This window comes from Thermobia domestica, chromosome 1 (assembly GCF_964235325.1).
Source record: "Thermobia domestica chromosome 1, izTheDome1.hap1.1, whole genome shotgun sequence".
Lineage (NCBI taxonomy): Eukaryota > Metazoa > Arthropoda > Insecta > Zygentoma > Lepismatidae > Thermobia > Thermobia domestica.
The window spans coordinates 192582814-192600996 of NC_137454.1; the positions used below are offsets into that span (position 1 = coordinate 192582814).

At 34.3% G+C, this 18183-nt stretch overlaps 1 protein-coding gene across 1 annotated transcript; it reads left to right on the top strand.

Moving 5' to 3' along the window:
- The first annotated feature begins 17060 nt into the window (after positions 1 to 17060).
- LOC145676821 (uncharacterized) lies at positions 17061 to 17936 on the top strand. Its single transcript, XM_081747625.1, has one exon. It carries the CDS (start codon positions 17061 to 17063, stop codon positions 17934 to 17936), a length of 876 nt encoding a protein of 291 aa, XP_081603751.1.
- The last annotated feature ends 247 nt before the right edge of the window (positions 17937 to 18183 follow it).

An 18183-nucleotide genomic window follows, 5' to 3' on the forward strand; every position in this document is an offset into this window, starting at 1 on the left:
CTTTTTTTTTTTTTTTTTTTTTTTTTTTTTTTGCATTGCATTGCATTGTGTCCTGCAAATTTCGCAAAAGCCGATACGGAATAAGAACCATGGTAACTTTATTTATTTATGCAGCAGGATACAAAACCAAACCAGAGTTGCCAACAAACAATCAACCTTTAGTGCTAGATTAGTGAGTAGAAAATCACTAAATGTTAACACCATACATATACAGTATATATATATACATGGGCGGCGATTAGGGGGGGCAAGAGGGGGCAGTTGCCCCCCCACTTTTTTGAAGTGACTCCTTAGTGTATATAGTCTCATTTGGAAATGTAGAGTTTTTCTATGTACTACTGTTTCATAGAAAAAATGGTGCCATATAATATTTACTGTTGTGTGAGTACATATTGGTTATTTGTTTTCCCGTGGAGTTAAGATAGCTACAGGAATTGCATTTTAATTGCAATCCAAAGCAATTAATATTGCAATTCCTTATTTCTTTAAATGTCGTAGCATATGCTTGTAGTATTTACTGTCTTTCATTCTCTAAGAGTAATAACATACATTTAATGGCATGTGTGGAATTAAAAATGTAACTTTTTCATTAATCCCCAGTTTTAATATAACTTCTACAAAACAAGCTTCATTATTTATTACTATGATTAATTTTATCCTTTCCATTTATTTGTTTCGCAAATTTGTTATTAAATAACCTAATCACAATTTTCCAGACTGAATTTTAAGATGTTCATGAGCAAGGAATCAAATATCTTCTTACAATTTCATTGTTTAAGACTACAAAGGGCTAGTACCTACTTGCGTTGCTCTTGACAATTTACTTGATAAAATATGAAATATCATATACGATATTTTAACTGTAAAAGATAGTACCGGTATCCTATTAGTTATGCAACCTTTCGTCGAGTATCCAGATCATGTCTTGCCCCCCTACTTTTAACGTCCAATCGCCGCCACTGTATATATATATATATATATATATATATATATATATATATATATATATATATATATATATATATATATATATATATATATATATATATATATATATATATATATATATATATATACTAGGGATGGCCAATTCCGTAATTTTTACTTTCCGGAATCCGGAAAGTAAAATCGGAAAATTCCGGAATTCGGAAAAATTCCGGAATTCAGAAAATTCCGGATTTCGGAAAAAATCCGGGTTTCGGAAAAAATCCGGAATTCGGAAAAATTATTTTGTCTTTTTGTAATCCTAAGAATGTATGATGCAAGTTAAGCTGAAACTTACATCCTAAAGTATACACTACTCAATCTCCCCATGGTTAATGAGATGTAGTCCAAAAGTACGATGTACTCCTAATATTTAATTTTTGTTTTACTGTGATATTGTCCAGAGGTAAGACATATATCACACTGAGATAAACAACTTGACATAATGAAGATGTTATCATACGTAGTTTTCCAAAAAATCGTGAGAAACGAATTTTTATGAAGTTAAAATATGCGTCGCTTGTTGCCAGTGTGATGCAATTAATAACTTTTATGCTGGAATAGTATTATTATTATTATTATTATTATTATTATTATTATTATTATTATTATTATTATTATTATTATTATTATTATTATTATTATTAATCGTTTATGTACTGTAAAAGAAAAATATGAACTGTTAAGTAGTAGATTTTATCTGTTGTTTTTTGATATCTTCTAACAGTAATAACAAATTGCTTGTAAATACGCAATGATTATCAAGGACAATGGCATATTAATGTAAGGACTACTCTGCAGACTAGCAATAAACAATAAACAATAACAGATAAACAATAGTTGCAAAAAAAAAGAAAAAAAAGTAACTAACTTGGGCACGTCAGAATGTTCGCGAGAATATAGGGACGCATTGAGACGGGTGTCATCCAGAAGTCCTAAAGTGCAGAAGTCCTAAAAGGCAGAAGTCCTAAAAATATGGGCACTAGACCTAAATTTTAGGACTTCTGCACTTTAGGACTTCTGCAGTTTAGGACTTCTGCCTCGGTATGATTTTTAGGACTTCTGCCGTTTAGGACTTCTGCCGTTTAGGACTTCTGCCTTTTAGGACTTCTGCCGGTTAAGACTTCTGCCGCGATATGAATTTTAGGACTTGTGCCTTTTAGGACTTGTGGCTTTTTAGGACTTCTGCCTTTTAGGACTTCTGCCATTTAGGACTTGTGCCTCTTTCATTCTCTTGCTTTAGTTCTGAAATTCGCCACCACCACACGAAATTGGGACGATGCAGCAACTAGTTGGCAATAATGTTACGAACGTATCTAATTCCAACAGTAACAGCTATATTTGTACTACTAAGATTATTATTATCACTATCTGTTCTGCACTTATACACGAATTACATAATACAACCTATTTCATTCTAAGAATTAATTACATAATTAGTTAAGAAATTCGTTTCTTTCGAATGGAGATACAAGAATCCCAAGACAAATTCCTAAAACAAGAATAAATAAATAAATAAATATTTAAAAAAATGTTTAAAAAGCATATTTTACCAGACTTCTGAAACCAAGCAAACATTCAGAATTGCAATATATTCTGTGCGGAGCGTATTTTACTAAGAGTAGGACAAAAATCCACCAAAGTTTACTTAATTAGGACAAAAGCTCACTAGACATTTCACGAGTGAACATTAAATACCAACTGTATACATAAAGAACGCAGTAAATTTAAAATTGAGCAAAGAACATTTATTATGCAAGACAGTGGGTGACATTCATAAGTCTTAAACGGCACAAGTCCTAAAAATATAGGCACTAGACCTAAATTTTAGGTCCTGTGCCATTTTTGCAGAAATTACTACATAGTCATTTAGGGGTGTAGCCTGCAAATTTTTCTAGGGGAGCATGATTTTTATATATTAAAAGCAAATCAAAAGTTTATTTCCAGATTACGAAAGCTTCAATAAGATAATAAATTTACACATATTACACATGTACACAAATACATAATATTATTATATTTCCAGTTAGTTCCTTTTTGAAACCTGGACCTTGACAGAGCGTAAATTTAAAATCACAGCTTGTGGGAAATGTACGAATCAGGTAGTTATAAGAAATCGGAAACTGTTCATGGAAATCCATTTGTTTGACTGTATTTATCTTCTGTACTCTTATATAAAAGAGTAAAGATGAGTGATTTTTTGGGCATACTACTACAAGTAGAGTCGTTAAATTTTAATTATAAAATATAGTTTTCTTATGAAAGCAGGCCATAAGAAAGAATATTTGGAAATAAGTATCGTAAAAAGGGTGGGGCGGGTATCTCGCAAGTTTCTGAAGCTAGTAAAATTAAACTTGGCATATAAACTTTCCTGTTAAAAAGAAACTGAAAATTGAACACACAAAAAGGAAAGAGCAAAGGGAGCACTTTTTTAATGTTCTAGTTCCCCATTACTTACTCAGAAAATATGTAAATAAATTAAGAAAGGATTTGTTTAAGCTAGATGCGTGAAACTCGGTATTTGAACTTTTAACTAAAAGTAATAAAATACTATATGTTTCAGCATCTTGAAAATTACACTTCTAAGGGGAAGGAGGGTCAATTTCTATAATATTAAAATATCCCACTGCTTATAAGATTTGGGCAGAAAACTCTTTTCCTTTAGGCCTCTGTTCATCCAGTTAAGCAAACGAGAGTACAAAGTGACTAATTAATTAGGTTCTTTTAATTATTTTAACATGTTGACGTAGTTTAATTCTTTTAAAACTGTATTCTTTCACATTCTATTATAAACATCCTTCATTTGCTGTAATTATTAAACACGTTTAGTAAACATAAAACAGACTAACCCCCGGTCCCGGCCAGGAATGTGTTTTTGGTGTTAAGCCATCATTTGCCGTCCGTAACATAACCTTTGATTTTAACTTCACGTACTCTCAAGACTCAAGTCTCAGAAATGTAGCATATATGAAATATACTACTACTACTTCTACTACTACTACTACTACTACCACTATACTACTACTACTACTACTACTGCTGCTACTACTACTACTACTACTACTACTACTACTACTACTACTACTAATAATAATAATAATAATAATAATAATAATAATAATAATAATAATAATAATAATAATAATATGCACTTCTGAAATACGTATGTATCTATGCGTTATTAATTCTTTCATAATCTTGAAAGAAACTTTGGATTTGTTTTTAGTTTGTAAAAATCAAGGCCCTCTAGAATAACTTGCTGGCTACTCCCTGAATGACTATGTGTTGGTTTCTGTACACGTATTGTGTTATCACTTGCTAGTCTAGTGTTATTTGTAGAACAAGACAATGGTTCTTGTCTTGGAATATTACTAGTTTGGTGTGGTAGTACAGTGATAGAGTGTGACATATAATTTAATTTCCCTGTAGGGTATGCTATCTGCAATGCAATAAACTGTATATGCTTCTTCTTCCTAACAAGGATGGGCGATAAGCCCCTGCAATTCCATTACAAATAAGGACGAAATTATTTTATAAACTACTTGGTGAACCTTTGTTAATATAACGCTATTAGTTCTTACAAACTTTTGTTAATCTTGTTTAACAATTGCAAAATGGAATAAGAGAGGAAATATATAATGATGATGATTGTTTATTTACATAAGATATACATACAACAAAAGTGAATCTATTGGTCACTAATGCGTATCTGCTAAACCAGGGTCAAACTCTGTGTGTCACAAAAGTTAGTTTAACAGATTTTAAAATAATATATATTTTGTTTGACTTACAAAGATTATCATTTATTAGCAAAATGATTTGAAATAACACGCCAGGCATAAGATAAGCCTTGGGCTATATCGCTTAGAACTGTTTTAAGAGTGAATCTATCATTTATGCATTAAATTTCATTACTGGCTACTTACACGTTTCAGCCTCGTATTGGAAGTCAGCTTCTCGTGTTCTTTTTATATCCCACGATAACTGTTTTAATTGCACACTAATTATAGGCACTACAATTCACTAGATGCATCACGTCTTTCTCTTCCAAGCCTAGAGTAGCGATCAGGTTTGAGCCCACTACAAACCTCTTTGTGTGGCTACATAGTCGGGATCGAACTTTTGACCTGTAAAGACAGCATCAGTGGTAGTCCACAGCAAACCTCTTTGCGTGGCTATATAGAACGGTATGGATCTCAGGACCTCTGAGGTAGGCAACAGTCACAGCCCACACCAAACTCTTTGCGTGGCTTATGGAGCTGAATAAAACTGAATTGAACTCTGGGCCTCTCTCTTCCGAAATCGAGGCAGCCTGTTAATCAAGAACTCCTCGGCAAACGTGCAGCAGGACCCTCCGAGAAGGACCTCCGTGACCTCAAAACTCGAAGTTTAAATACTCCTTACTGTTCTTGGTTTTTCAGGTCACGAACTACTTTCTGTAACTAAATTTTACTTGGGAAGTTAATTTTTAGTTTGTGTTCCGCGTCTTAATGCAGCCACGGAAACTTTTCCAACGGTTTCTTGTTAACTTGTAGGAAAACACAGCTTTATTTTGTTTAATATTGGAATTTTTTTTCATTCTCACATTGTATACTGTCCTGATCGTAGGTGATCGTTACATTTGTTTATTTTTTCCGATTATACATCGGGCTTCGGCGGCTCAGTGATAGAGAGTTCACCTCTGGTGCATTGGGCCCGGGTTCGATCTCGACTCCTGCCATGTGAACTTTGTGGTGGACAAACACCGTGTGCGTGGGTTTCCTCGGGGTTCTTCTGTTTCCCTCCACTTACTTCATTTTCTTCATTTCTCATCATCACCGTCTCCTTTAACCTATCCGGCATAACCTTGGGACGTCAAACCTTGGGAAAACTGAAATATTCGAATGTTTCACACATTATGCTTTTAAAATGAAAACTACACTATTTTATATCTACTGCTTTACAGTTAAGATAATTGAGTAGTTATGTTTCTCGTATTAGAATAGGGAAATTTAATGGCAATAAATATATTTACACCATTCCTTTAAAGTTAGCACCGCGATAGAATGGAGTAATGGCTACAAAAAATTCTGAAATATAATCGAAGTTAGATTAAATAATATAGACGCATTTAAATTATCTTAAGTAATCTTATAAAGTTACCGTTTCATGGCAGGGAAGTGTTAAAATAACAGGGCCAGAATCATTTTAGTTAATACCAGTATGTTAAAATCAAATATCTATTTTATGGATACACGTATCTTCCTTGTGCTGTGTAAATTTTTGTAAATTTTGAACCCATTAGAAAAAAATCTTTTGTTCGGAAATATTGGCAAAACCCGGATAATATAATTTAAAAACTATTTATTCGGCTGATGCTAATCTTATTTGCTGTAACGTGTCTGCATCATCTATACATACAACGTATTTCGCTAGCAGGAAAAATAGTTAAAGCAACATCTTTTAATTTTACTTTTTAGTTTTCTGATAAAAAATATCTCTTTATTATTTGTATACTTTTCGAAGAACTGAAAAAGAGAAAGGATTTTCTTTACATATACACACATACACCGCATAAGTGCGTAAATTTGAGCAGCGACAAATATATTAAAGAATTTAACATGTGAAACTTCCGTTCGTTATTCTTAAAGACTAGCAGAATGCCCGTTCTTCATACGGGGAGAATAGTTTCATTTTCGGTATAAGGAGCATCAAAACTGTCACCAATGAACTTAGGGACCCCAAAACTATGAGTTTGACACTAGTATCAGTCATTTTCACTTACTATTACATGTCATTCTCTCCCTTTAGGAGTAATAATGGGGGCTGAATTTGGATTTAAACGACATCGGAAGTGTCACTGTTCATCTCAGCCACCCAGAAAAGTATGGATTCGACACTGATATCGACAATTTTCGACCATTTTTATATACCCACATCTTCTCCCCCCACAAGTTGCGGTGCTGAATTTGGATTTAAATGTCATCGGAAGTGTCACTGTTCATCTCAGGACCCCAAAAACCATGAATTCAACACTAGTATTGATCATTTTGGATCATATATATATCCGCCTCCAAGTTGCGGGGATGCATTTGGATTTAAAGTGCATCGGAAGTGTTACTGTTCATTTCACCGACTCTAAAAACTATGGATTCGACACTAATATCGGTCACTTTCTATCATTTTTATATATCTCTTCGCCTCCAAGTTGCGGAGATGAATTTGGATGTAAACGACATCGGAAGTGTTACTGTTCATCAAATCAACCCCAAAAACGATGTATTCGACTATAATATCGGTCACACACACACACACACACACACACATATATATATATATATATACTATTTCATATATACATACATATATATATACCCCTCTCCTCTGTCCCCAGGTCACGGCGCTTAATTTGGGTTTAAACGGCATTAGAAGCGTCACTGCTCATCTCAGCAACCCCAAAAACTATAGATTCAACACTAATATCAGTCATTTTCGATCATTTTTTTATATATCACCCCCTCCCTAAAGTTTCGGCGTTGAATTTGGATTTAAACTGCATCGGAAATGTTACTGTTCATCTCAGTGGCCCTGAAAACTATGGATTCACACTAATATCGATTATTTTCCAACATTTTAATATACCTCCCCCTCCCTCAATTTGCGGGGACAAATTTAAATTTTTTAAACAGCATCGAAAGCGTCACTGTTCACCTCAGCAACCTCAAAAACTATGGATTCACACTAATATGGATTATTTTTCATCATTTTTATATACCTCCCTCAATTTGCGGGAGTAAATTTGAATTTAAACGGCATCGAAAGTGTAACTGTTCACCTCAGCGACCCCAAAAACTATGAATTCAAACTAATATCAATTATTTTGCATCATTTTTATATACCTCCCTCAATTTGCGGGAGTAAATTTGAATTTAAACGGCATCGAAAGTGTAACTGTTCATCTCAGCGACCGCAAAAACTATGGATTCTACACTTATAGCGGTCATTTTCGATCATTTTATACATCTTCCTCTCCTTCCTCCAAGTTGCAGTGTTGAATTAGAATTTAAGCTTCATCGGAGATGTCAAGTTCATCTCAGCAACCCCGAAAACTATGGGTTCGACACTAAGATAGATAATTTTTAATATATATCCGCACTTCCTTCCTTCAAGTTGCACCTTCAAAGTGAAATGATAAAACCATCTCGGGCCCGCACACTTTTCCAGTTTTATCAGTTTTATCTGATAATTCATTGACAAACTGTCATTATGTACAGGATTGCGCACAGAAAAATTAAGCAATGTTGTCAGATGGAAAATATTTTCTGTTCTGTTATGTAAATCTGTAGGAAAAGAGCAGCGGAATACCCGAACCAAGGGTCGAATAAAATTACTAGGACTGAGCTAATTTAGAAAATATGGAGGAATTAACACATAAGGATAGAGAAGCTATATACTGCATTCGAAAAAAAAATCTCACACCAGTTCTTCCGAGAAATATTACAGAGGCTGCTTCAGTAAGTGATTGAAAGAGAAGTTATGTTATGATGTAGAAAAGTTACTATTTATAAATGAAGAAGCTAAGATTATCGTCCTATCTTGTGCGAGTAACATTAGGTACGAACAATGATAGCATTTACTGTGCATAGTCGTAGTGTATGTAATAAAACTAGCAGATAGCTACATAATACTGTTTCTAATTATATATTCTAACTAGATTTAGGAAAGTGATTTAACATATATATTGACAGATTCCATATTATTAAGTAAATCGTGTAATTTTGCAAGGATTATATTGGAATGCAGTGTAATTAGTATGAGGAAGTAGTTTACTCACATCGTTGTATTATATTAATAATATTGTAATTTAAGTTTATTCTATCGCACATATTATTATAACAAGTATCCTATTATATGACCAGACGTTAACGACAGACCTCAATAAATTTACCAAAGCAAAACTTTACGACAATGGAGAAAATTCTTTTTCAATTTTCAATTTTTCCATAAAACTTGGCTAGTAGTGGGAAGTATGTATACTATATTATTATTATTATTATTATTATTATTATTATTATTATTATTATTATTATTATTATTATTATTATTATTATTATTATTATTATTATTATTATTATTAACATTAAGAATGTCATCATAAATGTTTGCTTTATTTTGGTTCCCACCTAGAATATGGGCTTCAGAACCCTCAGTAGCTCCTCGAACGAAAATAGGGCGGACACAAACATTACAATTAATAATTTTATTCACTTGGTCCAGATATTTATCAGGTGATCTCTTCTTTGTTAAAGATACAATCAGAAACAAAATTGAAATTAAGATCAATTGCGAAAGGATATACCAATACACAAGAAAAAGGAAGATTTAAAGAAACATAACATTATATTGAAGCAGTATGAAATGCTTAACCCTTATAGATTTCGGTTTTTAAGGTAAATTAGAGACTTTCAGTCAAGCTGTTACAGCATCATCCCTATTTATCATAGAATCATGGTTCATACCTCGTTTTCTTTTTACAATAGAGCAACCTTTCAAACGGTACCATTCACATCTCCTTATCATGTCCCTGAGGCGGGAAATTTTGAGAAATCGGGATTTTTCTTTGAAAATATTTCTTTTTATTAAAAAAAATTGAGCCTCTCTGGACACCCACTGTGTTAATGTAGAGACATAAAACTCAACTGGAAAACACTAAGGGATGTACTAAATGCCTGTACAAAATTTCAAGCTTTTATCTTGAACAGTCAGGGCGGGAAAAATATCAATAATCCCCACAATGCCCCAGATTACTGTAAAATATCTTGATCTCAGGCAGAACATTTCCTGAGACATCCCTATTTATCCTAGAACCACAGTTCGCCCTTTATTATCTTCAGAATAAAACTGCCTTTCAAATGGACCCTTCACATGTCTCCATCATGTATCTGAAGCGGAAAAATCGCGAATTTTTTTTAAACCACAAAATCCCTTTTATTTACCTTTTTGCCCCTCTGGATCCACCTTGTGCTAACGCAGAGATCCGAAAAAATCTAATAAATAGTACTCGGTGGACTGAATGTTTGTTCAAAATTTCAATCTTCTAGATGCGAAAGTAAGCCCGCCAAAAAATAATGAAAATAGGCCTAACAAAAATATTTTTTAAAGTTATGACGTCATCACCTCCTATGTCTCGACGCAGGAAGGCGTGAAACCATACGTAACGTGTTCTACAGTGCCTCTAGACTTGAAAAAAAGTAAAAAGCTTTATTGGTTCTTTTTTAATCGAATACTGAAGACGATACTTTAGTACCTAAAAATAGGTTCTAGAACTCCAAAGGGATTCAGATTATGAAACAAGAAAATTTTAACATTTGGATTGTAAATTTGGAGGTATCATGACTTCTTGTATCTACTGACCAAATTATATTTAGTTAATCCACAATATAATATGAATTTTATTTCTAATTTCTGTTTCTATCCTAGTCTAAAGGAAAACCTTCTTTGCGCACAGATTTTAAATCTACCATTGTGGCAACGTTGGGCAAAAATCTGTGTTCAGAAAGACCAACAGAGATTTGTGCGCAATTCGGGATCTATAGTGTGCGCAATCCTGTTGCTCCCGAACCCCTCATCTATGTTGAAAATTTTTGTCGAGATCAGTCTGGTGGTTCAAGTGTTGTTAAGTTACAAATATAGTTACTTTCATTTATATATATATATATATATACACAGTTACATTCTTTCATTTCTAGTCTAGTTAGTTACATTCTAGTATACTTTCATTTATATATATGTTTATAAAAAACTCAGCTATTGCTTCTGCACTATTTCAATGGTTCGTACTTTAATACATCCCTTCCTCAACCATGGTTGCGGAATTGATTAAACGTAATGTTCTTGTATTAAATAAATGTATTTTAAATATATCTTTCTCATTAATTTCAATTAAGTTGCTTTTCAAAGATCCTCTAAAATTTCAGTGACGCACTATGGGCTATAAGCCATTAACTTCTATGGCCACCGTGCTACAAACTACAGACTTAAATATTCGATAAAGCATTTCAGTACTAAGTAATTGCCACAATACCAATATGAACGTATTTAATTCCAACGGTAACAACTATGTTAGTAACACTAAAATTATTATTAATAATGATAACGAGTAAGGGTTTAGGATGTTTCGGTGTAGGACGTTTCGGTGTAGGATGTTTCGCTGTAGGATGTTTCGGTGTACGGATGTTTCGGTGTACGGACGCTACGGTGTAAGGACGGTTCGGTGTAAGGACGCTTGCTGTAAAGGACGTTTCGGTGTATAGCCTAATATTTGATTGCATTAATCATATGCTTGTAATGAACAGGCATGACGTGTCATAGTGTAGCCACTCTGGAATAGTGTAAACTGATTAACATTGTTATTGAGTCTCATTGTTATTGAGACAGGATGATAATACAACACCAATCCATTCGCAAATATAATTTCTATTCAGAGATGTCCATAGGCGAGTTTTATAGAATAATAATCAAATTTACTGCAAAATATTCAGCATTATTTCTAAATTGAAATAAATATATTGTACAACGTTCCTGAGACACAGTAATAATATATACAAACTGAATAATACCTCAAAGGAATTTTTGGTGTGGGAGACCCGGGTTCGATTTCCGGTGAGAGCTGATGTGGTTCGGATTCCACGTTAATCAGTATGTGGACGTCTCATATAGCCTCGCTGCTGAACGGGACGTTAAACTCAGAATCAACTCATCTCAACTCAAAGGAATTTTGTTGAAAAAAATATAATTACATAGAATCACTCAACTAAGAATCTAAAATTGTACACAATTCCTTTTAAGACTGTAATCACATCGTCAGATTTGTAATTTTCGCAAACGTTGTTCAGTCTCTTCGTAACATCGGCGTATTTTTTCTTTGTTCTGACTTCATATCCGCCAATTAACTTATTTTTTCCATCTGAACAGCACTAACAAGGAGACTTACGGAAGTGTAATTTACTGATTTGAATGAAACTTTGCATACTTGTAGAATATCAAAAAATAATCGTCACTTTTTTTTTTAATTTTATTTTTGGCAATGGTGCGGGTTTAAGGGTAGAAACCACTCTTTGAACGTTAGAGGTGGCCTCCAAGCATAAACAGAAAGCAATCATCAAAATAGAAGATTAAATGATACGACCAGCTTACTGTCAAGAAGGTTTTAGGACAGGTGATTCAGAACCTGACGTTGAAATTACAAAATTCAAATTGGCGGATCCAATATGATGATTACAATTACAAATAGTCTTCTGGTTTGAAATGTTCTGCAGTTAGCCAAGAACAATTATAATTGGCAGGGGCTACTGAGAGAAGGTGCAGACCGATTTGAAACCCCTTTTTGTACTTATTTTAACAGGACGTTTGATTAAATCTATAGCCAAAAAGTTAGAAGCCAATGCCAATGCATTTGTCGCGAATGTGAAGCAACACATATTGGAAAATTAAATATTTATAACTCTGATCAATAGGTTTAATTTTTAAATGCAGACGGGACGTACTCTAGTGTTTACAGGGACACAAACAGTAGAAAGTGTGGTACAGTCAGTAAATTCTATGACTCGTAGCTACATCATAGAGCCTTTAATTTCTGCAAATAGTGTTTTGTTATCACCACTTTTAATTGTTTTGTAGGAAAACAATGGAACATTTGGTCTTATAGTCCAACACAACCTCTTTAAATTTGAAGATATCCTTGTAAAAGCATCAAACCGGAAAAATTAACATCAAGTCTTGTGAGATCATGATTCCAAGAGATATTTCTTCAAGCGTCTAATGCAAAGTCCATTTTGTTATTAGTTTCGTGGAGTGGTCACAATTCAACTTTGACCTATTTTAAGAACAAAAGAGTAACTCATAATAGAAACAATTTCTGCAGGAACAACTGGTAGGATTCAGCCTCTTGTTGTGTTCTTTAGGCCGTTAAAAATTTTCTTGAGACATTTTTCCGACACTGTCCTTCTCTACAACTATAACATGAATTTACATCTCCGTATTAATATAATTAAGATCTCATCACTGATTCATAATCAGTTTTCTTTTCCTAGATTTGCTAATCTTATTGGGTATGCATGATATAAAAGCAGTTATTGGAAGAAAAAACACCTGTGTTTGAAAATTTTCTTTCAAAGATTGTGCAGCATTTTGCGATTTGTGCACAGTTATTGCCGTAATAAGGCGTGTGTGGTGTACACAATGTTTATGCATCACACACTTTTTTACTATATATCATTACCGTAAAACGTTTTCCCAATCAATTAATAATTATAACATTTGAGGATATAAGAAGTTCTGACATAGAGTGAAGCGAGGGGACTCACTATAAATAAGTAACCCTTCCCAATTACAGAAACATTTAATTTTATTTTATTTATTAATTTATACATTCTACTTCGTGAATTTATTTCTCCCTAACGAATAATTTTCATTTTGAAGAGTGGACGTTTCGGTGTAAACATTAGAACTTTTACACCGAACCAGCCTCACACCTAAACGTCCTTACACCGAGCAATCCGTACACCGAAACGCCCTGCACCAAAACGTCCTACACCGAAACAGCCGTATCCCAGGAGTAGTTATTTACGAGTATGACAATTATTTGCTACAGAAAGACTTCTGTACAAGAAATATATGTGTAAAAATAATTTACTTCAAAACAACACAAGGAAAGCAAAATTTATGACGTACATAACTAAAACACAATATTATGTTACTAATATGAAGTCAATGGTGTGGAAATAGAGAAAAACAGACATTATGAAAGATCTGGGAATCACATTTGGTAGAAAGTTAAAATTTTGTCAACATAGAAATATATCATGGAAAGAGTAAGAAAGGACAATAGGCTTCATTTATTTATTTATTTATTATTTCAGAACAATAGAATATGTATTTATACAAATAACTTGTAAGAACTAAGGCTCTGTAATATGAAACAGTATATCTAAAACTTTGACTAACAGATTGACAGTATTCTTCTTACGGACGCGATGGTAGCGCCACAAGAGATTTTTAGGACTTCTTCAGTTTAGGACTTCTGCAGTTTAGGACTTCTGCCGTTTAGGACTTCTGCCTTTTAGGACTTCTGCCTCGGTATGATTTTTAGGACTTCTGCCGTTTAGGACTTCTGCCTTTTAGGACTTCTGTCATTTAGGACTTCTGCCGCGATATGATTTTTAGGACTTGTGCCTTTTAGGACTTCTGCCTTTTAGGACTTCTGCCATTTAGGACTTGTGCCGCGAAATAATTTTTAGGACTTGTGCATTTTAGGTCTAATGCCGTTTAGGACTTCTGCCTTTTAGGACTTCTGCCTTTTAGGACTTCTGCCATTTAGGACTTCTGCCGCGTCCCCATTGAGACTAGCAAAGAGCGTGGTGTTATTATTACTCAAAGGGCCGTACGATGGAGGCATTAACGTTAATGTTAATGGCACTAATGAGCACTTACTTGCTCTAACGGTTAATCTCATTTTTGAGATGATTCTTAGAAGTGGGCGTGTTGGCATGCAGTTAGAAGACTTATATCCATTATTTAAAAAGCACACGTTATCTGTGGAGTACTAACGATTTGCGTCACTATCGAACACTAACGTAGCACTAGCGACGTTTAAAGTCGAAATTGGAGTCTGACATAAGTGGCTTGTCAACTTCACGGACATTATATTTTCCTTGACTGCGAGAATTTTGCGCCCGGGAAATTTGCGCCCTACCACAAAAATAGGAAAAAATGCGCTCGCAATATATTTGCACTGGGATGTTTGCGCCCTACCCCAAAAAGAGGGGAAAATGCGCCGGCTATATATTTGCACTGGGATGTTAGCGCCCTACAATTCAACTTATTTTTGTATTGTGTAAAGTAACTTCCACTCACACTTGAACTAGGCTTGCCTCTCATCGTCTCAGTGAGTTACTCCATCCGTTATAATATTCCGAACAAATGAAAAAAAATACAATTTTAGTTCACTAAAGGGCAATCCATACAAATACAATTTTTCATTATACTACAAAATTTACAATAAAAGTATAAATGACTGATATATAATTATTTATTAATATAATCAAAGAGTATAATTTAATCTACAAAAGGCTGTTTGGCTCTACCCAGATATCTCTGTTTACAATCCTTGCGAGTTGTTTGGCTTTTCAGGACACAAAATATAGAAAAGAAAGTGTAAAGTGAATGTAAAATCAGTTCAGAAATATTATCAAGAAAACTATGTACAGTGTGTTTACTTGCTGGAATAACACTTCAAACACACAATTGCGTTTAGTCGTTCTTTCAGAAAAAATGTTCCGGGGGGCACACTTAGTATTCCGGAGGGGGTCACTGGTGGTACTATTCTATTTATTATTATATTATAGACGTATTATTTTGGTCTCCTCCGAGGGGGCACTCTGAGAGCTCTGGGGAGGCTAGTGTTCCCCCAAAATCATCTCTGGAAGAAGCAGTAATTGCGTTGATCCGTTATGTTCTTTTGGCTTATATTGAAGTTTATTCTTCCCTTATATAACCACAATGAAAATAAATCACAAATGGCATGGTTGTGGGGGGAGGATTGTTTATGCTGTAATGTCAGCCCCTCCGTGCAAATGCGTAAGGACCACAGTATTTCATATCATTCCCTCATTAGAAATCTTGGCAAAACGAACCAATATATGTTGCCAATAAAATAGTTTAGAATGATTGAGCCCCTGGTAAATAACCACAGTATTTCGTGACAGACCCCCCTTCCTATTACCATATTCTAGCTACGTGCCTGACTCAGCTAATTCTCTACATTCTTTACCAAGCACACATTTTCTAAAGCGGAAAATGCTCTCTAAATACCTAAGCTCATTATTTTCAGCAGATGCACAAATTGGGTAACATTCTATCTACATGAATGTTATATATGTCGATTACTGGAAACCGCTTCTCGCTATCTATTACCATATTTACTATATAATGATTAACGTTAAACCGGAAATGGTTGATTTGTACCGCTTCCGGTTTGAATATTACATTCATCAGGGAACTCGATTCTTAACTATTGACTCTGTACATCATGGCCAAAATTGATTGGTAATCCATCAGTTCTTGAGACTGTTTGTTTCACTGACGGCCAGAATGAATATATGGCTATAGAGTTTTGATAAACTAAATTCGTTAATGAGTGATGATGGAACAAATATAAGAAAGGGAACCAAGAGTAGGCCACCGGGAAAATTTTCGAACACAAAATTAGCCATCGAAAACCCACATGTCCTGGGTTAGAATACCATAGATGAAAACTCTACCACTGAGTCATCAATCACCCGCTTATTAGTTTTATTAATTATTATATTAATATAAATTAATGAATGCCTGCTTATGTTAATTATTGAACAATTACATTGTATACTTCGTAAAGTCAAAAATTATAAATTTGTATTTACTGTACATACAGTGAGCGCAGAAAGTGTTCGTACACCTATGCTATTGAAACGAGAATGCCTGCGAAAAAGAAACAGAAAATTTAAGAAGTGTAATAACACACACAATATGAATAATGAAAACTAAGCTTTATGAATATATCAATAAAGAACCACAAAGACAAGTTTAAAGACAAGCGGGGAGCTCTTACTATTAAATTAAGTTTTGTTTTAGAGAGAGTTTCCACAGCAACTGGCGTGTCCCTAAGTTCAGTACGTCGGATAAAAAATGAATTGGCAAGTATCGAGTCGGGTCCATCTGCGTCATTCACAACACCGCATAAAGAAAGGCCCAGAAGATCAAGGAAGGCGGAACTAGATGACTTCAATGAATCTGTTGTGCGTCGAACAGTAAATGATTTTTATATAACAGAAAAGCAAAGGCCAACTCTTAAAAAAGTCCACTCTAAATTGACCCAGTCCATAAATTTCGATGGCAGCCTCAACACACTTAGGAAGATACTCCTTACTCTTGGATTTAAATGGAAAAAAACTAGAAACAATAGACGAGTTTTAATTGAACAAAGCAATATCCGGACACAAAGAATTTCCTTTTTGCGAAGCATAAGGAAATACAGAAATGATTCTCGCCCTATTATATACATGGATGAGACTTACGTACATGCGTCACATACGTCACCTTATGGCTGGAGCGATGAATCATTACATGGATTATTCTCCCCGATTTCGAAGGGGAAGAGAATAATAATCATTCACGCCGGTAGCGAAGAAGGTTTTGTGCCAAACGCGTATGTAAGATTTAAATCTGGCCAGAAAACTGGGGATTACCATCATGATATGGACTATCAAAATTATGCAAAGTGGTTGAAAGAAAAATTAATTCCCAATTTACCCCCTCGAAGTGTAGTCGTCATTGATAACGCTCCATACCATAATAAACAAGTCAATCCTCCTCCTAATTCCAATTCAACTCGAAAGACAATGGTATCCTGGCTTACTGAAAAAGGCATTCCTTTCAGTGAAGACATGTTGAAACCACAGTTGTACGCAATAATCAAAGCAAATAAACCAGTCCATCGCACCTACAAAATAGATACTATTCTATCTGAACATGGCCACACAGTTCTCCGTTTACCGCCTTATCATCCAGAATTAAACCCAATAGAATTGATTTGGGCAGATGCAAAAAACTGGATTGCAGACAAGAACACAACTTTTAAATTAGATGATGTGATGAAGCTGGCAGATGAGAAATTTGCGTCAATTTCAAAGGAAGAGTGGAAACGAAAGTGTGACCATGTTAAGGCTATTGAGGAAACATATTTTAGAAGAGAGGGTTTGTTGGATCAAGGGATGGAAGAAATAATCGTTAATGTTGGAGAAGACACTGATTCGGATATGAGTGACAGCGATAATAGTTTGACTGACAGTGGTGATGAGGGTGGTGATGGGGGGGAAACTTCCGATGTGACAATGTCGGGTATTCATCCCATAGACGTAGACAGCGATAGTGAGTGAATAGTTCCAGTGTGGTATTTACAATTGTTATAACTGTGATGCGAGTTTTCTTCCTTGTGATTGTTTCACTTTTGTAACTGTGTGTGTGTGTGTGTTATTTATCTTTTCATATTTTCGAATACAAAACAATTAGGCCTATATTTCTTTTGTTATCCAATAAAACCACAGCGAGTTGTCAGAAGAGAAAAATGTATGGAGGAAACAGCACTTTCTTAACAAGGTAAGTTTAATTGATATTAACCCTTAT